This window comes from Pleurodeles waltl, chromosome 6, assembly GCF_031143425.1.
Source record: "Pleurodeles waltl isolate 20211129_DDA chromosome 6, aPleWal1.hap1.20221129, whole genome shotgun sequence".
In the NCBI taxonomy this organism is placed as follows: domain Eukaryota; kingdom Metazoa; phylum Chordata; class Amphibia; order Caudata; family Salamandridae; genus Pleurodeles; species Pleurodeles waltl.
In genome coordinates, this window is record NC_090445.1 from 1703244580 (window position 1) to 1703268703 (window position 24124).

The 24124-nt window shown below is 46.4% G+C and overlaps 1 protein-coding gene across 1 annotated transcript in view; it reads left to right on the top strand.

Moving 5' to 3' along the window:
- CCHCR1 (coiled-coil alpha-helical rod protein 1) overlaps positions 1-24124 on the top strand; it is a 79091-nt gene that overhangs the window by 7172 nt on the left and 47795 nt on the right. The window contains exons 2-7 of the mRNA XM_069241832.1: positions 2261-2346; positions 3096-3366; positions 10878-11427; positions 14985-15160; positions 16305-16440; positions 20663-20773. Coding sequence (XP_069097933.1) covers positions 2277-2346; positions 3096-3366; positions 10878-11427; positions 14985-15160; positions 16305-16440; positions 20663-20773 — 1314 coding nt within the window. The 5' untranslated portion in view covers positions 2261-2276. The remainder of the gene's footprint in view (positions 1-2260; positions 2347-3095; positions 3367-10877; positions 11428-14984; positions 15161-16304; positions 16441-20662; positions 20774-24124) is intronic.

Below are 24124 nucleotides of genomic sequence, written 5' to 3' on the forward strand. Positions count from 1 at the left end.
ATCAGAAATCTTTTTTATTCCCACCACAGCAACTCTCTTAGGCATGGGTTTTCTGAGGTTCCAGACCCAGAAATCTTTTTTTTATTTAAATGAAACCCATAAACACAGCCAAGACGTGTTTTTGAGGGAAACACCCTTTTCCTCAAGGCATGAAACTCCAGAGTCTTCCACGGTCATAAGTAGATAGGACCTAACCCTTATTCAGGCAGCACTTGACAGCAGTTAGACCACTGGTGCCACCTCTGATCCAGATTTACAAGAATGCAGCACCTGAATTGATTTGGTATGCTGTTGAAAAGGGGAGATTTCCAGCTGTGTCCAGGAGAGGGATCTCATCAGTGGAGCCCTATCTGAGACGAAAAAGTTGATTTCTTAAAACTGCTTGTGGTCTGGAAAGATAGTCTGAAACCTGAAGAAACCATTGCTAAAAGAGTTGCTGTGATCGGAATGGAAAGTATTTCTGATAAAGAGAAAGCTATGGAATGCTGTGAATTTATGATAAACAATGAAATATAATAAGTGGAGAAATGAACTAGGACAGGACTTGAAGGTGTACCTCCTTCTGATAAAACTGAATTATTAAACCAGTGCGCAATGGTTTGGAGGGGCGGGCGCTCGGCTACAGATCCCTAAACCTTAATCATTTGTTTCTGTTTATTTTTATGTAAAACATTTATACATTCCTTTCTGAATCAGAAATAGGATGGGCTACCCTGCTTTCACACCCCCTTCTATTTGTGACACAAAAGTAATGATCCGAGCCCTTTTACGAATCAGGCAGATTTTCAGACTTGTTAAAGAGAATTTGTACATGAAGAAAAATCCTTTTGGGATCGCAAATCCTGTGATTTTGCAAGTTGCAGAGTTTGCAACCACGAAAGGATTTCATACATAAGGATCTAACTTCTCTGTTGTGGGCCCATATAAAACTATTGAGGATGTTGTAGGGGCAGGGACCTTCTGTGTCTCCTCCATTCAGGAGTTACACTGCCCCCAATGTTGGGGAGGGAGTCTAAATCCAACATCTTCTGCAGCTGAAAAACTACCCTTACTGCTAATTCTAGAACATCTTGTTGTCTGGTAATGTATTAATGATAATTCGCACAACATGTTATCAGTAAAAGATCTCTAGCAATTGACGGTAAACTAAGATTAGAGCTGTAAAAATATTGAAAGGTAAGCAAGAAGAAAAATGCAGATGTGGATCTTTATTTGGTATGGGTCTGCGGCGTGCCTCTTATTCGATACAGTCAGGTGGTTTCTTATCCTTTACTATTGAAAAGTATGTTTATAAACGAGAGAAATCAAAAAAAGGTCTCTGGTCCAAATGATAGGCATTTGTTGCAGTTTTGTATTTTGTGTAGCTTTTTGTTATGTTGTGGTTTAAAGAATGAAAAGAAAGTCCACAACAGTGTTTTGTTGTGAGCTGTTTGCTATGCACTTTCTCGAGGCTTGCACTAAGTAATGCCCTAATTGTTCTCGTGTCAACTTATCAAGTTCTCTAAGTAAAGTTCTATACTTTCCACAAATATCTGCAGGTCAGCCAATGTGCTGAATGTTTCATTCTAACATTGCCTCTTTGTTGCTTCGTTTGTGTGTGGATTGGTGTACCTGGCTCTCTGTGAAACATCTGCTGGTTGACTGTTAAAAAACATTAATTTTGTAAGGATTAAGAAAAAAGTAACCGTTTCAATTACAAGAGAGACCTGCTGTTGGAGTACCATTGTTAACGCACATACACAAAAAGACGTTGAAGATTGAGAACACACGAGAGAGGACCTAAAGAGAACTCAGAATCTTTAATGTTGTAGCCTTGTTTGGAATGCATGAAGTTCATGATCAGATCCCAAGGCAGAGGAATTGGTGCCTAGTCGTGACGGGTGAGATGCAGTTACAAGGATTCCGTGAGGCTCTTAGGAGCTTTGGTTTATCTGTTTAACTTTTGGATAACAGTGCAATGAGCCAGTTATATGTGCAAAATGTATTAACTCTTGAGCTTCAGTCATCCCTCACCATTTATTCAGCGTAGGCACTACATAGCTTCAGACACGCAATTTCTTCTCCCCCAGATCTAAGAGAAACCCATCTCAAACTTTTACCTACAACAAAATGGCCAGAAGTCACAACAGCATGGGGATTAGGTGAATAATTTATCATAGACCGCGATGGTACACATATTATTGTTTACTTATGGCACTCGTGCTTGCAAGTGTGCAATAGGAAACATTCCAAAACTTTTAGTTTTTCTTTTTCTTATAAGGCCAATTCAGGCAACGATGGATGAACGAAGGAAAGCTGAGGAGAAACTTGAACCTCCAGCTGCGTTCACGGCTCCAAAACCAGCAGGTAAAAGTTCTCCATTTAAAAACTTACAGCTCAAATGTTATGTTAACATTAATTCCTATAGCACAAATATACCAAAGGTTCATGGCCTTCAGAGGTGTGAGGTTGAAGGATTTAGGTGAAACCCATGGTGTATAACAAGGGAAACCATAATTACCACTTGTGATACTATCCAACAGTCTATTAAAATGGATTGAAACAACATCCCACATAGTAAACGTATGAACCATGGGATGAACTCCTATTTTTAATGGCTATTTAAAGTCGGAAGGTTTTGGTGGAGCGGGTATCTTTGAAGAATGAGATCCAGTGTATGATTTATTTTTTCTGAGTGTAAGGGTGTCTCTGGGAGAGCTGGTGCGTCACAGGAGCCTTAGATGGTATCCCTTTGAAGGCTCTGAGTTGAGGAAGCTCTCTTGTGGGGCTAATGTCTTAAGAGGTAGGTTGGATAGCTACGCTTCCGAAGGGGTGTTTGTGGGTAAATGGATGTTTCAAGGGAGCATATTAGATTGGATTTTGTGGATAAGGTTCAAGGGAGGTCTCTTGTGGTCTAAGTGGCAGGAGGTTGTTTTTTGTAATTCTGGAGTAGGTTTGTGGTGGAGCTATTTTAAGAGTGGTCAACGGTTGACTTTTAATCATTCTGTGGAGGTGAAAGGTAGTATTCATGGTTGATAGATACCTCTGTAGACTGTGACCTCACTCTTATTCTTTATTCTACCTATCTTGTGTCTGTTTCTGTTTTGCTGTTCTAGGTCAGCCTAGGTTGATGCCCCCATCACACTTCGAGAACAGGCTTCCCCCCGTCCCAGTTTCCTTGCCGCCAGGGACAGCTGGTCGGCCCATGGTACAAATGCCCTTCACTGCTGCCGCCATCGGCCCCCAGTCTTGGGCCTCCACGGGTACGGCCACCAGAGACTTGCAGGAGAATGTATACCTGAAAGAGGCGCATGGAAAGAATGATGGGAGAGAAGTACCACGAGGACGTGGACGTGCTGATCTTGAGGAGGATAATGCCAGAGCCAGGTACAGCACATGAGGGAAGCTGGGCATCTTCTGGTTTTACTGCACCACTGACACTCCATGGCCAAGCACAGTCATTGCCACAGTGAGACCTCCCCCACACATGTCTGCATCCGTTCCCATAGTTCTGGGCTGCAGTACGCCCTTCGTCCCACACTGCAACACGTGCACATCTCCTATTCCCCCTGTCTTGCTTCCTCCATTTTGTTCTCTCTTTGTTTATATTCCTCCTTCCGTTTCCCATCTTATTACCTACTTCTCTTTTTTTCTTTCCTTCACTCCTGATTTGGTTGATTTCCTTCTTGGGATTGATGAGAGAGCTAGTTTGACAGGTAAATGCAGCTGTGTGGCGGGCACAATAGTGCACACAAATGGGAAGGTCCTTAGAGTAGCATGTGAAGATGCAAACCCCCACTGTGCCTGTGGAGAGATGCCGTCCTTGTCCTTGTCCACAGCACATGCCCCAGGATTGCCAGATTGATTGTCAGGCTCACTGAGTAGTCGGTGCAGACGGCCAGCGCCTTCTTCCACAGCCACCAGGGTTTGCGCCTGCAGCTGTCGTGCCCTCCTCTCGGGTTACAGAAAGCACTTCTGGTGTCTCACTGATGTCAGCCCCCCTCGTCCCTCACAGATGGTCTGAAGGTCTAGATCAGTGGTCTCCAAACTTTTTAATGCCGCGCCCCCCCAGTTGAAAAATAAAAATCACTGGGCCCCCCTCAGAATTTGTCACAATTATTTAATAAGATGGCAACGTTTAAATATGTCTAAACCTATTTAAACATTGCAGTTAAGTACTGTTACCTGTTTAAAAATGCAATAACATGATTCTGCTTAAAACAAAGGCCTGTTACCTGTATAATACTTCTTTTAGCCAGAGCCTGTGCCCCCCGCCCCCATCACTTGAGGCCCCCCTAGGGGGCCCGCCCCCCAGTTTGAAGACCTCTGGTCTAGATCATAGACTCCCAGGACTGCGACTGAAGCAAGTGATACCGTGTCAGGCCTTTGAGTCAGGTTATCGAGCAGTATCCGTCACCCTCAGCAAGTGATGCGCTTCACTTGGACGGCAAGGGACCAGATGTATTAAACACTGTGACCACAAATTACAAACCAACTTTTTGTGACCACTCTTTAACCGTGCTGTGCCACCGATGTACTATTAGGTCGCAGCCACAGGAGATTGCAGAACAATCTGCCTAATGAGTATTAATTAGGCAGGTCTGTCTGCGACCCCCTGTGATTGGCGACAAACCGGAAACACCAGGCCACCGTCGTCCCATTGGTTGTATTTCCAAGTGAGACCCCTTTTTTTTTTTTTAAGCAGCGCATATTCTTTAAAGAGAACCAGCGCGTCTTTAAAACAAGGTTTCCGTTTTCGGAAAACATTCAAGCAGTCGACATAATTCAGAAAGGGGACGGTGCTGTTGTGCTAGTGCTTAATTTGTGCTTGTTGTTTCCGGTGCTGAGCACCGGCATTTATTTTTGAGGGCCGGGGCTTATTATTCTGCCTCAAGCATTTACTGCGAGCAAAAGACACATATGGGAAAGACGGAGGAAGAGAAAAACGAAAAAGCGTCACGAAGGGAGAAAGCAGAAAGCTGCAAGAGTGAGCTGAAGGGGCAGGGAGCGGCTTTATATGGACTGAAGAGGCCCGAGATGGCTTCCGGATTACGCTGCCTCAGTATTCTGTGCTTGCGAATTTAAATGCAGCAGCCGCGTGTTTAAGAGAAGAGCTCTGGCACCGGAGTGATTTTCTTTACAAATTAAGCAGTGTGTTGTGCCATCCTGCCTGGGTGCCCTTACCCTGAGATACAATGAGTAGCGTTCCAAGCACCTCAGAGCAGTGGCGTAGCGTGGGGGGTGCAGGGGGGGCCGGCCGCACCGGGCGCAACATCTGGGGGGCGCGCTCGCACTCGCGCGTGCTAAAATCCACGGGTTAGGGGGCGCAAATTACTTGCCTTGCCCCGGGTGCTGACAACCCACGCTACGCCACTGCCTCAGAGCAACCTGCTAGTCTCTGCTGCTGATGGATACAGATGCTGAAACCTTGTCCGGAGATGCAGGCACTGGCTGCACCAGTGCGGGGTGATCAGCCTTCAAACTGTGACTAAGTTAAAATGACTTTATGCCTGTATTTACCATAAGTCGTGTGGGTGCCCTGGTGCAGTTGTGGCTGCCAGGGCACTCCTGCTTAGAATTATCAGGCTGACAAGCCCCCGTGAATGCACCTGCTATCTGGGGGGGGTTCTTCTCCCGAGACACCATGGGCAGCTTTTCAGGTACCCCACGAACCAGTCTTTTGATCTCTGCAGGCGACTGCCAAAAATGTAAAAACACACGTCCTGGGATACAAGCACTGGCTGCGCCAACATGTGTCGATCCCGTTTCGGCTTGTGAGTCACTGTACTTATTCACTGCACCTTTCATTATGCATCTGAGCGAATTAGTGGTGTTAGGGCGAGCAGTGCGCTCCCATCTCCTCTAGACCTCCTCGTCATTGTTTATATGGCGTCCCACATGTAAGGGTTCCACGTTGCAGAACACGAATGGATCTAAAGTTCTGCAGTAAAATGCAGTTTGACAGATTCCTAACACATGAATGGACGTTTTTTAAACTCTCAAAAATGCCGTCAGTTCTTCACTTTGCTGCTAAGATGCTATAATTTGTAAAAGGAAACAAAGGCTCTTACGCCCCATTGGTCTCGGTGCATGCTACCTCACTTGCGCCCCCAAGAGGAGTCATTGCTTTCCTATAGTTAGACTCCTTTTTCGAACTCAGACTCCAGTGCTTAGTTTGAAAACAAATGCAAGGGCTCAAAGACTGAGCCCTCCATCGGTGCTGCCAAATTTGGAGGTCGCCAAAACCCAAGGCAGCAGCTAATCCTTAATAATGCTACCGCACACCTCATGTTCCTTTATCTCGCTCTCACAGGTTCCTTCTGACCCCTCCTTTCGCCTTTGTCACAGTTTTCCTATCTTTCTCTCTTTTCTGCCTTTCTTTTTTTTGCTCTTGGTCAAAGTCTGATGATGAAAAATAAATGATTGCCAATGCTGACCACTTGCAAGTAGCAGCACAAATTAAGCACTCGCAGGCTGTTCTGAGCTGGCTCTGAAGGCGCCGTACCAAAAGAAAGCATACTAGCTTCCACTACTTTCCCCCACACATACTCGGGTATTCACCTGAGTATTTCTTCCGCCATACTCCACCTGCATCCTTTCTTTCATTGGTAATGCGGCCCAGCCAGGTATTCTTCAGTCCTGCTGGGGCTTTCACTTCAGAGCAGGCTTCTGGCTCGAGTCGCTTCATCAGCGGCTTCCTGAGCTCTCTTTCATTAGGAAAGATCCTCCTTGATTCAGCTCCTTGGGTAATCCTAGTGGCAAGGACTTGTGTTTCACTGGTAACCGCGACCAGATAGCTTACAAATTATCTTTATGGGGCTCTCGGTGCCAGTCACCCCATTTAGGTAAAACAGAAAGCTGCTGGGACAACTTACCTTAAGGCCAACCTTGTCTTAAGAAAAGTTGCCCCTAAAATCACAATTTGAATCTAAGCACTGCCGCGTGAACTACTGTTGATGTAATCTTCTCTGTTTGCTGCTTCCAGTGTTGAGAAGCAGACACAGCAAATCAAACTGCTGTGGCTTTGCAACTGTCCTGCTCGGAGCTTTGTGTTCCGCTTTGAGGGCAGTTGATTATCTAATCCAGGTGCATCGACTTTGCAGAGTTAATACAAAGAAGATTGTCTGGAGCCTTTACTAGTAACATGTAAGAAAGTCCCTACATCAGGTTAGTAGAACAGACAGAAGCACTGGAATGTGCAGCAAAAGATATGTCCATGACAGTGCTTAATTTGTAAAAATAAATAAATAAAGGAAGTGCCAGGCCCTGCCAGGAGGCCACTGCAGCTTCTCCACCATTGCCCCTTCCAGTGCTGCCAGGGGCACTACCAACACTGCTGACCACCACCATACAAATGGGGCAATATAGTCTACTCCTGGCCCCCAAAGCTACAAAAGTGGCCTGTGTGGCAGGTATAGTCATTTATATTTAAATTAATACACAGTTGTTGTTATGCTTATTTGTGAATTAGACAAACAGTGCCACCTTGGGGCAGACTGTCATAAGTGCCAGTGTTTACAATTAACTGACGGTGCGGTGCACCGTAAGCCACCAGCTCAAATTAAGGAGACCATAGTCACCTAAAAACAGTGCACAAAGCACAAGCCTTGAAATAGCCTGGAACCTGGCACAGCAACACAAGGACTTCTTGTAATATTTAATTTATTTTCACTGTTTACTTTGGAAACGCCAGTATCCTGCTAATATATTACAATTTATTGAGTTAGCTGGGTGAAGGCAGGGCAGCCTGTAATTCAGTGCTGTCAACATCTCCACGAAGCATCAGGAATAATCGAAAAAGTGGGTTGTGGCAGATCAATAAAGATGAACATTAATATTGAGTCTTATGACAAGTGTTTGTGCAGCATGACCAGAGTGTCCCTTATCGCTCCATCTCCCTCCCTAAATCCACCTTTCATCCATCACATCAGTGCGCCTCACGCGAGGTATTTATAGTAAAAAGAGTAGGACTTCCCCGTGCTTATTTGAGTGTGATCAAGAGTGAAATTGGGCGTTAACCACTGGAAACGCTTCCTGGACCCCCACCTTTTGTCTGATATAACTACATGTCCAGGTAGACACCTTATAGATCCTCTCTTTTCTAGCTCGTGTCCTGCTTGGGCCCTCGTGGCTTCCTCTAAAGTAAGGGTTTCAGCTGTGCTGTTGACAAAGCCAGGCCCGGTGGCAGTGCTGCTTTACAGGCTTTATATTGTAAAGCCAACAGCTTCTGCCTCTGCCCCAGAAGTGTGAGTGTGAAGTCCTTTGAGGTGCACTCTCTAACCCTGCTCTCTGGTGACCTGTATAGTAGCCATTGCCATCAGGCTTCAGCTGCTCCTCCTATCTTTGTGCTCTGCCACCTCGCTCAAACTTTCTCATGTCTCCTGTGATGTATGTTCATTTGGTGGGGCCCTCTGCTTTCTTCTCCCCCACTATAACTTAGATTTCCTGTTTGTGTCCTGGCTTTGATCTCCACAACACTCGTTAGCAACCGTCTGCTGATTACATGCTGGCAGATTGTCTCCTATAGTCTCTGCTATTGAAAAGTTACATGGGATTACCCCTCCCCCCCCCAAGGGGTTGTGTGTAAGGAAACTTCAAACTCTATGCTTAGGATCTTCACAGCATTTTGGAAAACCTTAATGGGCCTTCGCCTGATCCCTCACCTCAGTGGCCTACGGTTTGAGGCTGTGAATTCTGGACTGTAGACGTTTAATGAGGACAGAAAGCTCAAGTGTGATTCTCAGTTGGTTGTGATCTGTTTTCCCCCCCTATGAATGGTCTCCATGATTCTTAAAGATAGCCACGATGGCAGAAATAATCACAGAGTACCACACATTGATTTCTCTTCTCAAGCTGTATATCTTGTCCTTGCCATCTGCCCTTTGATGCAACCTTTTCATCTCTCACCTTACAATTGAAGTCCTTCCTTAAGTAAATCATGAACGGACACCTTACCCCGCCGACTCCCACTTGACCCTTGTTCTTCAGCGGCACAGTCCATCTACCCCGCACCTCTCTGGAGTCGCCTGTCCCTCCACTCACAATCCATACATAAGCATTGTCTTTTAGGCCCCAGGCATGAGAGGAGCCTAATACACTGGAAGGCCTGACCTCCTTTGTCAACTCATCCACAGACCACATAAAGGACTAATGAGGCTTAAATCCACTCGGCTTTGCTTTTAAACACAGATCTGAAGTTGCTGATATCTCATTCAATAAATGGATATCAAAATCTCCCAAAAACATAATCGGCCAGTCCTTACCATGGACTTTACTTGGCGTACTGTGGCTACCAGTGGTCTTGCAGGTGTTGAGGTCAGTTGCTGTTGGCACAAGTGCAGATTTTGGGATAATGGAAAACCTGCTGTGGGAGTAATTTAAGGTGCCAAAAAAGAAAAGAAGTGTCTCAGCATTTAAATGATTATTTTTAAAGAATTTAGAAACAGTGGCCACATTGTCTGAAGGCTGCTTTGTGCCCGTAGGCTGGGCTCATGGAGAAGCATGAGTGATAATCTTTGGCCCCGGAGTGACCATTGGTTGTTCTGAATCAGGCTGCAGCCATCATGGTGTGTTGCCTTTGCAACGTTTTGTGTCTCACAGTGGCAGTAGACTGCAGTTACCTTGTCTTAAGGCAAGCATTAAACACTCAAGGCCTTAATGTTCACTGGAGGTCATCAAAAGGTGCAGATTTGGGCAACAGTTTTCTGAAGCACCACAGGACAGATAGATTTCTTAAACCCACAGACAGCTTTACCAATGCACCCCAATCCAGACCTGCTACGCGTAATGTTATTCAGTACTGTGGCCTTGCACAGCTGTACCAATACACCTCTGCCATGACCCAGTGCACTCCCTACAGTTCTTGTAATGGGACGCATACACAGTTCTACCATTTTTACTCTTATCCTGACCAACTGCCTACCTTGCTGGGTTTTATGGTGGAACCCTGCTTGCATTTACCCCACATTCCTTTACAACTCAGTCACTACCCCAACTGCGATGTTACCGCACATTACTTTACCACGTAAGTCATTACAACGACTTGCCTTAGGGAGCGCTGGACTTTGGAATAGTAGGCATTACTATTCAAACTCCAGTCTAGGCAACAGTAGGAAAGGTGTTGAACTTAAAAATCCAACACCAGTCCAACGACGTGCCCCCTAAAGCAAGTTTGTTAACAAATTGCGGGGTAAAGGAGCACATGTTAATGTTGGAGTCAGGGTAGTGAATGCATTGTAAAGGCAGGTCTTTGTTGTGACTGCAGGTTAAAGGATGTCCCCCTTTGCTGTGCCATTGCAGATAGAAGGGATCTGGGTTATGTGGGCCACAATAAATTGTTCAACCCTGGTCAGCTGCACTCTGTTATTCTAGCAGGCTTCTCCAATGAGTAGCTCGTGAGCTACTGGTAGCTCTCCATCTAACTGTGAGTAGGTCTATTGTGTGCTGTCCAGTCTACTAAATAAGAAGCTTTTGCTTGGTTGAAATAATATGTGTAGCAAAACTGAGAAGTCTGTATTCAAGACAGAAATGTTTGTGGTTTCCAAAATATATTTGAAGCTGATATTTGAATGATAAATCGTGCAACATCAGGAGATATTACTATATCATGTACCTTGCTATGACTACCTTGGTGCCAGATGTACTGCAGCTGTGGCTGTTCAGTATTACCAAAGCCTTTTTAAATAACTACTGGCAATCATTCACTGAGTTGATCACAACTGGTACTCTTGCATAGGGAGTCGACTAAACTAATGTTTACTGATGCGTTCAACCATAAAATATTAGTAGCTTGGAATAACTTTCTTTGAACACAAGAAGGTCTTATTTATGGAGAGGATGGAGACCCGTGTTATAGCGCTTCAGTGCACAATACTGTCTGATTGTGATCTTTGGTCTAGGTCTCTGGATCGTGGCTGTGAAGGAGATCATGCAGCACACAGGCATGCCCTGGATATCTCAAAGCAGGCCGAGATCATCTCACAGCAGATCCGTGACATCCACCGTCTGGAGGCTGAATGTACTGGGCTTAGGGCTTTGTCCAGCCAGCAGGAAGCACGGCTGCAGGAGCGGGAAGAGGTCCTTGGCCGGCTGCAGGACGAGCTGAAAGGAGTTCGGGTGCAGGTGGCCAATGTTGAAATGCAGAAAACGCTGGGGGCCGAGAAAGCAGCCATAGCCCACCAGACTGAGCTAGGACGGCTGCAGCTGCAGGCAAAAATTGAACTAGAGAGACTGGAGAGCAAGCTAAGCCAGGAGCGAGACCAGGTGCGGGCAGAAAATGAAAGACTGCGGGCTGAGCTAGAGGCAGCTGTGGAGCTACACCAGCGTGAAGTGACAGCCCTAAGACTGGAGCTTCGCGAGACAACTGAAGGCAGAGAAAGAGACAGGAGGAGGCATGACGAGAGGCTGCAAGAGCTGCTTCAAGACACTGAACAGAAACTTCAGTCCCAGGTAAGGAAACCAGGAGAGAATGCTGTGCTCTTTCAGAGTTACAATGCAACTACTTGTATGCAGTCTTCTGGCCAGCATCATCCCAATAATGCACTCTCACTGTTAGCTATAGCCAGTATGGTACTTCTTTCGGCCTAAGTTCATTCAGTGTTGGGCTCTAAGGCTTCCGTAACCCTTAGAATGTCCTTTAATGTCTGGTCAATAATATGCTTCATGTGGCTAAGGGCATCCATTAATGTTTTTTATAGGCCCTACATCAGCCCTCTCGTGTGCTCCTCACAGTTTACCTTTGTCATTAATGCAGTTCCTAAGACCTCGGTCAACACAATACTTTGATCCCTTGAACCTTTCCATGTTCAAGCATTGTCAGAATGACCTTGTCAATATATGGTCCTCCCAATGAAGTAAACAAACAAAAAGATTAGAAAATTTGGCTCCAAAAATAGATTATAGACTGTTAGTGTTGGGGTAAGGGATGAGGGATGGGAGAAGTTTATGTCTAAATGTAAGGGTTGGAGTAAGGTATGGTGTGAGGGGTGATGTAAGGTAATATCTGTGGGTCCGGAGAAGGAGTAAGCTTTGGGATAGGTCTAAGAGTGCCAGACTATGCTGGCGTTAGAGTAAGGGAAGGTGTTGTGGTTAGGATTGTAGTAAGAGTTTTTGTTGGGATTTGGGTAAGGTGTGAAGGGTTGTGTTATAATTAGCGTAGAGAAATGAGAGATTGTGTAACAGTCATGTACAGTAGGATAGTGCCCTCTTGTAAAATGGAAAACACACAAGAAAAAATAGGCTCTGGGTTAAAGCGGGAAGAAATGTTAGAGATGGGTTAATGGTATGTCTGTGTGTAAATGCACAATTCACATGTGGTAAAATATTCCTTTTATCTCTCTTCACTTTTTTGAAATCTTGTTTTCTTGTATTATAATTTTTACATATAAACACAAATCTCTTGCAGAGCCCTAGTCCATTACTGCATCCCCACGACCCAAGTCTACCACAAGTTTGCTATACGAAACCATTTCTGCCTTTTCACTCGCAAAAGTCTTTGACCTCCTACTAAAGCATTCCCCAGCTCCCAACGCTACCTTTTATTGTTCTCTCAGAGTTCTACATCCAACCATGTACTAGGGACTCTTACAGACCTATCATCACCCCTTAATGCCGTCCTTGCGGCCTAGCATCACCCACACATTTACTCTTTGATGCCTAACGCTTCCCACTAGTATTCTACAAAGCCTGACTCTACCTGCTGGTGACTCCATGGCCTAGTTGTATCTGCTGGTAGACTCCAAAGCCTGCCTCCACCCAAGGTCTAGCTGCCACTGCTTACTCCAAGGCCTAGCTCCATCTCCTAGTACAGTACATGGCCTAGCTCCATCTCCTGGTAAATTCCATGGTCTAGCTCTAACCACTTGTATTCTCCAAATGCAGGTACATGCAATGGCCTAGCTCCACCCACGAGTATACTCCAAGGCCTAGCTCCAACCGCTGATATAATTCAAAGCCTACCTCTTCCTGCTGGTATACTGCAAGGCCTAGCTCTACCTGCTTGTACTTCCCAAAGCATTGTCATCCACTAATATACTTCAAGGCCTATCTCCACCCATTAATGTTTTTTGACTCTTCCTGTTCGTGTGCAGAGCTTCTCCTCTTAACATACTTGCAAGATCTAGTTCTGACCTCTAATGCTCTCCCTGTGATCATGTTCTGCCCATATGGTGCGGGGTTGTCATTGTTGGATTGTAAATGCAGTCTGTGTTAAAAACACACTCCCTTATTGCCGTTATCACCATATTATCATCCAGGCATCTGTGTAAGCGCTCACATTCAGAGTCCATGTAGTAGCGCTCACATCGGGAGTCCATGGAGTATCCATGTGAGTCTTACTTGCTACCTTTTTCTTGAGCTATCACTCTGTTTTGTGTCTGCTCCTTCCTGTGTGTATCAGGGCTTTACCAGTTGTGGACAGCATGTTTTCTTGGCTCAGGGTAGAGACTGAAGATGCCTAGACAGCAGCAGGCATTGGCAGAAGCCAACTCACGTTCCCTAAATGCTGGCCTTGCATTCACCCATATACACTTGCAGTACCGTTCTTTGAATTTTATGCAGAGAGACTGAGCACCAAGAGTTGCATGTTCACAAGGGCGCAATGTTTCTATAGCACAGCATCAGCCTGCATAGTCCAGCATCATGCTGGTGTGCTTGCAGCGTCCAAAGCAGCAGGGCATACACCTCTGAAATTTCATCTACCAGGCACTATAGTTTCTGTTCTCACCAGCAGGCAGTGTTTAATGTGGTTTATTTTTTCCATCTTTGATAACTCAGAATGTGTTCAGGGGATAAGTCATGGGACCTGTGCACTACATGGCGTCTGAACAAGCGGATACAGCTCAGACTTGGGTCCTTATAATTAACACGGCGGTTGAAACCGCTGTGTTCATGCTGGCGGTCAAACTACTGACCGCCAGCACCCCCGGATCCCCGCCGGCCGTATTAGGAACATTCCTCTGGGCTGGCAGGCGGAAACATTGTTTCCGCCCGCCGGCCCAGAGGAATGCCTTGCATGGACATTGACGGCGGCTCCACATGGAGCTGCCGCAAATGCCTCTGTGCGGCGGGTGCAGCTGCACCCGTCGCGCAGAACACTGCCCGAAAATCGGGCAGTGACCTGCGCGATAGGGCATTGCATAGGGGCCCATGCCAAGTGCATGGGCAGTGCTGGGGCACCCCCTCCGCCAGCCTTTCCCTGGCAGGTTTCCCCGCCAGGGAAAGGCTGGAGGATTAGGGATCATTATCCGAGGGGCAGCACCGCTGCCCTGCTGGATAATGATTCCAACCACCGCCAGGCTGCCTGACAGAGGCAGCCTGGCGGTGAGTGAGGGCTGCTGATGGCAGCCCTCATGGTGTTGTTTATGTGGCGGTGTGGCCCGCCATGCCGGCTGGCGGGTTTTCCCGCCACTGCCGGCATGACGGGCCACACCACTATGATCGTAATGACCACCTTAATGTTTTGTGTCCAAGGCCTGGATGTGGCCTAGTAAAATTGCAAGCATTAATAAACCACTTCCCTAGTAGCCCGGTATGTTTCCGCATACAGTCATGGCATTCTAAAGTAACAAGACTGGAGCTCCCCAGCTGCCCTCGCTCATAACACCCAGAGATTCCCTCATTGGTTATACAGTGAACATAAAGTTAACCGACCGTGTCATAACCATTGCTTGAAACAAAACGGCAGCACTTCAGGGTTACATTAGGGGTAGCAATGCACTTTTACAAATGCAAAACTCACCACAATACAATGGGACCAGTGGTTCCTGAGAGACGACATCACGCAGGCTTGTAGCGGACTGGGGATCCCAAGAGCCCAGTGAGAGTAATGAGTAATTCTAATACTCCTTTCTCTGAGATCCATCCAAACAATACTCCCACTACCCAAGCCCATTGTCGTAAGCTACTTGGTAAAATGCTGCTGTAATCTCACACTGGTGCCCTGATAATGATTCCTCCAGGTGGATGTTTCCAAATAATTCCCTCCCATGTTCTGCTCCTTTTCACAGCTCTCAGCAGCGGCTGTGGCCCACTGCAGCGAGGCGGACTCTCTGCGGCAGACCGCGCGAGCCCTGCAGGAGGACCTTCGGCAGGAGCGCGAGCGGGGCAGGCTGGAGGCCACGAGACTTCAGGAGCAGCTGCTCACATCCAGGCAACAGAAGGACAACCTGACCGAGGAACTGAGGTAGAAGTGAATGTTTTGTCACTAGTGCTGCCCAAGCATTTAAGCCAAGGTGGCAGCAAGAGGTGGGCCATAGTTCTAGTTATTCATGTTCCACCAAGCAGGCATCGTTGGGAGCTGGAATCTTCTCCAAAGTGAAACAAAAATAATTTGTTTTTAAATGAGTTGGACATTATAAAGCAGGGCTATCCAAACTTGGGGCCTGATTTAGAGTTTGGTGGAGGGGTTACTCCATCACAAACGTGACGGATATTCCATCCGCTGTATTACAAGTTCCACGGGCTATAATGGAATTGTAATATGGCGGCTGGGATATCCGTCATGTTTGTGAAGGAGTAACTCCATCTGCCAAACTTTAAATCAGGCCCTTGGTGTGAAAGGGTATGGGTTGTAAAATTACGTATTCATTGTGTATCATGAATGTCTGGTGTGCAATGGTTGAACTGAGAGAATTAGGCAATGCCTCCAACGTCTTGAGTGCTATGTTGACCAATATCAAAATGACTGGCTCGTCCTCTTGGTTGGTCAGAGAGTGCTTGCCGTTCCCATACTCAGACTTCCAGAAGTACACCAAGTTTATTTTTGTTCCTATGAAAGACACCCTACTGCAGTAAACCACTACATTACTTTCTTAAAGCAAGCCCAAAAACAGGGACCTATACACATAATGTAAGTGGAACTAAATAGGTGAACTAAAGACAGAGCTCGTGGTTCTTGTTCTTTTTCAGCATTTGATTCAGTTTCAGCTACACACTTGGGCATCGACACAACAAACCCAATGTTATGTCATGTGTATGCACCGCTACAGCGGCTTACTGACACACTGCTGTCACGTGCACTACTGTAGACTTTCAAAACACTTGCATACTACGTAAATGGTTCCTGTTCAGGTTCATGGTACTTAAATTATCCTCTATATATCATAACAGTCGGGCATGTCGCTGACCATCTTGGACCAGCATTTGTCAAACTTGATGTAAAGTGCCTTCACTTATCAATACAGTTTTGTGTAAGTAAAGTCTGATTTGGTTTCTTGTTCCTTCTACTGTTATTGGCATGATACTGGCCTGGTGTTCTCCTTCTTTGAGTCTCGGAGCCTTTGCTCTAATCCTCCCTACCTCTTGTTTCCCACCGTGCCAAATTGTAGCAAGGTGACCACAGAGCTGGAGACACAGAACACCCTTGTACAGCAGCTGCGGACCTACATTGGGGAGGTTGTGCCGGACAACAACAAGGCAGAGGAGTGGAGGCGGGAAAGGGAGAACTTTGTGGGCACAGTGCAGGTAAGTGTGAGAAAGTAGCCTCTTTCTAGCCTTGTTACCCCCGCTTTTGGCCTGTTTTTGAGTGTATGTCAGGGCGTTTTCACTGTCTCACTGGGATCCTGCTAGCCAGGGCCCAGTGCTCATAGTGAAAACCCTATGTTTTCAGTATGTTTGTTATGTGTCACTGGGACCCTGCTAGCCAGGACCCCAGTGCTATATGTATGTGTTCCCTGTGTGATGCATAACTGTCTCACTGAGGCTCTGCTAACCAGAACTTCAGTGGTTATGCTCTCTCTGTACAAATTGTCACTAACAGGCTAGTGACCAATTTTACCAATTTACATTGGCATACTGGAACACCCTTATAATTCCCTAGTATATGGTACTGAGGTACCCAGGGTATTTGGGTTCCAGGAGATCCCTATGGGCTGCAGCATTTCTTTTGCCACCCATAGGGAGCTCCTACAATTCTTACACAGGCCTGCCACTGCAGCCTGAGTGAAATAACGTCCACGTTATTTCACAGCCATTTACCACTGCACTTAAGTAACTTATAAGTCACCCATATGTCTAACCTTTACCTGGTAAAGGTTGGGTGCTAAGTTACTTAGTGTGTGGGCACCCTGGCACTAGCCAAGGTGCCCCCACATTGTTCAGGGCAAATTCCCCTGACTTTGTGAGTGCGGGGACACCATTACACGCGTGCACTATACATAGGTCACTACCTATGTATAGCTTCACAATGGTAACTCCGAATATGGCCATGTAACCTGTCTAAGATCATGGAATTGCCCCCCCAATGCCATCCTGGCATTGGTGAGACAATCCCATGATCCCACGGGTCTCTAGCACAGACCCAGGTACTGCCAAACTACCTTTCCCGGGGTTTCACTGCAGCTGCTGCTGCTGCCAACCCCTGATACAGGTTTCTGCCCTCCTAGGGCCAGCCAGGCTTGGCCCAGGAAGGCAGAACAAAGGACTTCCTCAGAGAGAGAGTGTTACACCCTCTCCCTTTCGAATAAGGTGTCAGGGCTGGGGAGGAGTAGCCTCCCCCAGCCTCTGGAAATGCTTTCATGGGCACAGATGGTGCCCATTTCTGCATAAGCCAGTCTACACCGGTTCAGGGATCCCCCAGTCCTGCTCTGGCGCGAAACTGGACAAAGGAAAGGGGAGTGACCACTCCCCTGACCTGCACCTCCCCTGGGAGGTGCCCAGAGCCCCTCCGGTGTGCTCCAGACCTCTGCCATCTTGGAAACAGAGGTGCTGCTGGCACACTGGACTGCTCTGAGTGGCCAGGGACAGCAGGTGACATCATAGACTCCTTCTGATAGGCTCCTCCAGGTGTTGCTAGCCTATCCTCTCTCCTAGGTAGCCAAACCTCCTTTTCTGGCTATTTAGGGTCTCTGCTTTGGGGAATTCTTTAGATAACGAATGCAAGAGCTCATCAGAGTTCCTCTGCATCTCTCTCTTCACCTTCTGCCAAGGAATCGACTGCTGACCGCGCTGGAAGCCTGCAAAACTGCAACAAAGTAGCAAAGACGACTACTGCGACCTTGTAACGCTGATCCTGCTGCCTTCTCGACTGTTTTCCTGGTGGTGCATGCTGTGGGGGTAGTCTGCCTCCTCTCTGCACTAGAAGCTCCGAAGAAATCTCCCGTGGGTCGACGGAATCTTCCCCCTGCAACCACAGGCACCAAAGAACTGCATCACTGGTCCTCTGGGTCTCCTCTCAGCACGACAAGCGAGGTCCCTTGAACTCAGCAACTCTGTCCAAGTGACTCCCACAGTCCAGTGACACTTCAGTCCAAGTTTGGTGGAGGTAAGTCCTTGCCTCCCCACGCTAGACTGCATTGCTGGGAACCGCGTGTTTTGCAGCTACTCCGGCTCCTGTGCACTCTTCCAGGATTTCCTTTGTGCACAGCCAAGCCTCGGTCCCCCGCACTCTAACCTGCAGTGCACGACCTCCTGAGTTGTCCTCCGGCGTTGTGGGACCCTCTTTCGTGACTTCGGGTGAGCTCCGGTTCACTCCACTTTGTAGTGCCTGTTCCGGCACTTCTGCGGGTGCTGCTTGCTTCTGAGTGGGCTCCTTGTCTTGCTGGATGCCCCCTCTGTCTCCACACGCAATTGGCGACATCCTGGTCCCTCCTGGGCCACAGCAGCATCCAAAAACCCTAACCGCGACCCTTGCAGCTAGCAAGGCTTGTTTGCGGTCTTTCTGCACGGAAACACTTCTGCACGACTCTTCACGACGTGGGACATCCATCCTCCAAAGGGGAAGTTTCTAGCCCTTGTCGTTCTTGCAGAATCCACAGCTTCTACCATCCGGTGGCAGCTTCTTTGCACCCACAGCTGGCATTTCCTGGACATCTGCCCACTCCCGACTTGATCGTGACTCTTGGACTTGGTCCCCTTGTTCCACAGGTACCCTCGTCAGAAAATCCATAGTTGTTGCATTGCTGGTGTTGTTGTTTCTTGCAGAATTCCCCTATCACGACTTCTGTGCTCTCTGGGGAACTTAGGTGCACTTTTCACCCACTTTTTAGGGTCTTGGGGTGGGCTATTTTTCTAACCTTCAATGTTATCTTACAATCCCAGCGACCCTCTACAAGGTCACATAGGTTTGGGGTCCATTCGTGGTTCGCATTCAACTTCTAGAGTATATGGTTTGTGTTGCCCCTATCCCTATGTGCCCCCATTGCATTCTATTGTGACTATACATTGTTTGCACTGTTTTGTATTGCTATTACTGCATATTTTGGTATTGTGTACATATATCTTGTGTATATTTGCTATCCTCATACTGAGGGTACTCACTGAGATACTTTGGCATATTGTCATAAAAATAAAGTACCTTTATTTTTAGTATATCTGTGTATTGTGTTTTCTTATGATATTGTGCATATGACACTAGTGGTACTGTAGGAGCTTCACTCGGCTCCTAGTTCAGCCTAAGCTGCTCTGCTAAGCTACCTTTTCTATCAGCCTAAGCTGCTAGACACCTCTCTACCCTAATAAGGGATAACTGGACCTGGTGCAAGGTGTAAGTACCCCATTGGTACTCACTACAAGCCAGGCCAGCCTCCTACAGTAAGGAGCAGTGGGACTTTGGGGATGATCTTCCCAGGGGAAAGGTTCATAGGGTTGAAATGTACTGACCATCCAATTCCCATTGGGGTTTTAGCAAAATGTCGACCAAATCTGATGAACACAACTGTGTTCTGAATACTTTGCAATACATTAAGAAGTGCATAGCAACCACAGATATATCTTTGAGTCACAGAAAGAGACAGCAGCGGTTAGGTGAAGGATATGACAATGCTGGCTTGAGAGGATTTGTTGACTGAATGCAGTTAAATAAAACATCTGTCTTTATTCGCTTTACCGGAGATGGTAATATTTTGGTTGTGGCATATGTTGTAGATCACAGTTGTTTGAACACCAGAAACAATGCAGTGATCTGCAAGAGGGTGGAGTGTTTGTGGCTGGTGAATTCTATACCGTTTGTGTTGCTCTCATTCAGTGTGGTGTTGGGTATTGTTGAACGCGGAGTGCATTCTTGTTGGTGCTCTGTTAGAGTGTTGCAGAGGTTTGAGTATAATATTTAAACCCAGCAGGTGTCTGTGCTAGTCCCATTAAGAAAGGGACTTGTGGTGCTGGTAGATGTTTGGAAGGCACAAGAGGAATCACAGAAGGCTCCTGTGATGGGGTGTTTTAAACGCTTAAGATGATGCAGTGCCCCCATTGGGATGGGTGTTGGTCGTGGTGTTTGGATGGCTGATTACAGAGTGTACCACAGTATTGATGTTTATTTGATGGGATTTTGACTAGGTTTATTGTTGTGTGGCTCTCTATTGAGTGTTAATTTATTTTAGATTTTTCAGTGATGCAGACCACTCTAATGGCCTACCGCTGGGTGAGCTGGTACATTTCTTTACGCTCAGTTTGGGTGCTGAGGGTGTTGGTTACTCTGTTTAAACTCAGACGACACTTGTGTTGGCTTTCGGGATGAGAGTAATGTTAAGTGTTCAAAATCCCAGAAATGTAGTGTTGGTCTCCGGTTAAAAAAGGGTTTTGACCTCAGCCCCTCACCCCAACGAACCCTCTTTTCCCCCCTCCCCTACTGCCCACCCCGGTGGGATTTTCAGTTCAAAGTGTAAATGTTGTTAGCATGGATTTGCTTTCTGTGTTTTTGTGATGTTTGGAGTAATCCTTTCCCACTGTTTCTGCTGATCTCTTTTTCCAGCATCTGGAAAGTGAGCGCACTGCCCTAAGGACCACAACAGAGCTTTTGAACGTCCGCCTGTCAGCGCTTACCGACATTTTGTCCATACAAGAGCTGGAGCTTGGCAAGAAGGTACCACTGCTCTAACAGGGTTCCGTTCGCAGCATTGTGGGTAGAGTCTCAGAGAGCTATTCGTATCCCAGAAAGAGTACCCCTCATTCCATGAGCTTTTGGCCTAGTACACCCTCACCACTTTGAAGGACTGCAAAGTGAAATGTGATCAGCCCTGACCGAAGGCCACATCTCGATTTGCAGTTAGACTGCAAGTTTCTCGTTTAATGCTTGGTGACTGGTTAGCACACTTGCAGTGAGGTCTGCTGCATCAGCTAATTTGAGTGTAAAATCTTTTTAAATTGGTATTAAGCATAACGTAAACCTAACAGTCTGTATTTGTGTAGCACATATTTCCAATCTGGACAAATATTGTATTATTTTCTTCTGTTCTGCTAATCATTAAAGTAGCACTAAGACTGCCAAGCTGCTTAATTCCTATCCCACCTTTGATAAGACAGCTGCTGTGTCATTTCCAAAGTTTTTGTGTTTTTCCCATCCCCACTGTAACAGACTATTCCCACTCTTCTTTCAACCTTAGATGACCCCACCGACTTGCTGCTATTAGGGAAGATTCTCTGTCACTCACACTTGAAATGCTTTTGCAAATATTTTTTCAGAATGTGTCGCAGCCTAACCAAGTGTCTACAACAAGGGACTTTGAGGACCAGGGACTTTAGCAGATTTAAGGGACATTTGCAGATCAGTACTATATATCTTTTTGCCAGTTCTATTTTCAGTAGTTAAAGGTTCCTGCTGATATGAGTTCCTGCTGATATGAGAAGGTGGAGAGAGCATAGCAGGTTGTTGTCATACCTCCCACCTTTCATCCATTTCCTGCGGGGCATCCGGAGATGCTAAGTCAGGCCAATGAAAGGTGCATCAGGCTGGCTTCAGAGGCTGGCTGTGGCATGAAGAGAGATATGAAGGTGCATTACCTTCTCGGAGTCTCTCAAATGAATAACAATCTATTCTAAGGAACAGTGAGACAGTGGAGAAATATCTGTAAAATAGTCTGTATCCTGTTTTCTGGTGAAGGAAGTTTTTATTAGTCCTTTCAACTAGCATTATTTGTGGTGTAGAGTTATAGATGTATAATTATAGAAATTAAAGCCATTTATAAAGCTCCCAGTGAACACCGAATTGAGCTTGGCATTTAATAAGGAGTGTGAAAATACCAGTGTTGTGTTGTAACCATCTTCTATCAGGTAACGTGGACATACTGCAGTAGGGACAGCAGCCAAGGACCCATCGTACTGTGATGTGAACATGTGACCTGCAAGTTACTCCCAGTGCTCTACAGTAGTCCCATTAGCCCACTGAGCTGTACGGTTAGACTTGATTCCTCTGCCAAAGCATGTGACCGCACTACAACTTCACCGGGTGCTCAGTGAAGCCAGAAAAACGTTCAAATTAGGATGTTTAGTTTATAAAGTTATCCACTCTCCCTGCTCTACCTCACTTCAGTGATTAAACACTCACGTAGTAAAAGAAAGTCCAGAAGTAATAATTAATCTACTCAAGCCACCCGTCACAAAAACTAGTCCGCATCAGTCCTTCTCAGGTGTTGCTTCACTTTTGTGCAGCAGCGGCCTTGAGAGTAAACACACCCTTGTGTCCTTCCACAAATATCTGAAAATGAATCTCTTCGGTTACATTTGTCAGACTAAGACAATTAAGCATTTGTTTCCGCCGGCCCTGGTCCACCCATCCCTCCCAGTACTGCTGCTTTTCCTTGCTGCTGTCTTTATTACTATTTGTGTTTCAGGGGTTCACTGTAGATTGTGCTTCTTGGTTGTTTAATGTAAAGCTCTATCATACGTTTTGGTGCTCTGTATTACATAAAACAGTAATTAAAGATGAATCTTTGCAGCAAGCGTATCATCCACCCGAGGTGTCCTAGGAATATTGGAAGCGCAAACATACTGGATAAAGGAAGGGCTTTCTTACTAGCAGACTTACCTTGGCCAGCAGCTCAAGCTAATAATATTTTTCAGTGGGTTGATGTTCCTTCCCAATCTTGTGGTAAAGCCAACCTTTCATCCTACTTTGGCTGTTAAAATAAGTATATGCAGGAGGGAGAGAGAGGATATTGTAGAGCACCCTTAACACACCCTCCCTGGGACTACAAGCTGTTACCTGCTAGGGCTGTGTGACTGACATCATTGAAGCCTTGACCTTACTAAATGGGCCCCATTTTTTTAAACAGAAATCCCATCCCTCAGGGTCTTCTGGAAAGACGCCCTACTGGGTCCCAACTAGGGTGACCAAGGTTGTTTGCCGCTGGTGTCCAGAGGTGCTTTTTCTGCAGCTCTGCAAACTGAGACAACTAGAACCCTTTTTGCACTTGACTGTCAGGGTAGACAAGGCAAGCAATCCAAGGCTTCTCAGGAAAGTGCTTTTAATGGCATAGCACAGCTACATTTTACACAATCCAATGAATACATCATGCAGGGTTGTCATAAGTTTTATTTTATCATTAGGTGTTACACTTCCACTTACTTTTCTGGTAAACGTTTTCCGTTCCACTGTAGTAGAGATCCCGCTATTATTACCCCAACTATACCAGCTCATAGGCAACGATCAGGCGCAGATGCAAATCGCTTGAAAGCTCTCACAAGTTAAGGGTTCAGCTCAGCTCTGCGTCGTTAGCGGCATTTGTAACAAAGTCTCAAGTGGGTGCAGCAGATTTGCAAGCGTGTCTGTATGCCTCGTCCCCATGTGCAACTGTGCCTCAAGGTTACCTGTCAATGATTGGTGCCATCCAGGCTAGTGGGGGTGGTGTATCCACCCTCATGGGTTTTCATCTGCCCTCATTTCAATGTCTGGTTTTATTTCCTCCAGCTAAAGAGCGCAGGCAGCACACTTCTACTTTCTGGGGGAGCTGTCCTCACCCTCCATCTTGTGCCGTGCTACATCCACGGACATCCAGAATAGATCCCTCTAGCTTCAGTGCACAAACTCACAGATACACAGATTCTACCACTGTGTCACGCGCTCACTGTATACACACTTAACATACACAGAGAATGTCAGCACTAGGTTCTGGATTTCACCTTACAGTGGAACATTACATGAGAGTGGTCTGTAAGCCACGCTGTCACTGACACAGAGAAAAATATCTGGTCACACTACAAATCACTATACACTGTAGACACTGCTTTACGTGCTACACCCTGGACAAGTACAGTACTCCACGGCCCACCTTGAGGGCAAGCTTGGTTCCCCTTTCAGGTCACAAGACCAGCCCTGGACCTCACATGGTCAGGGACAGGCCTAGAACTCTGCTCACATGCTAGCTTAAGTCCGATGCTAGTTTCATAAGAATTTAGGCGGTCAAGGCAGGTGGACTTCATGCGGGGGATATTACCG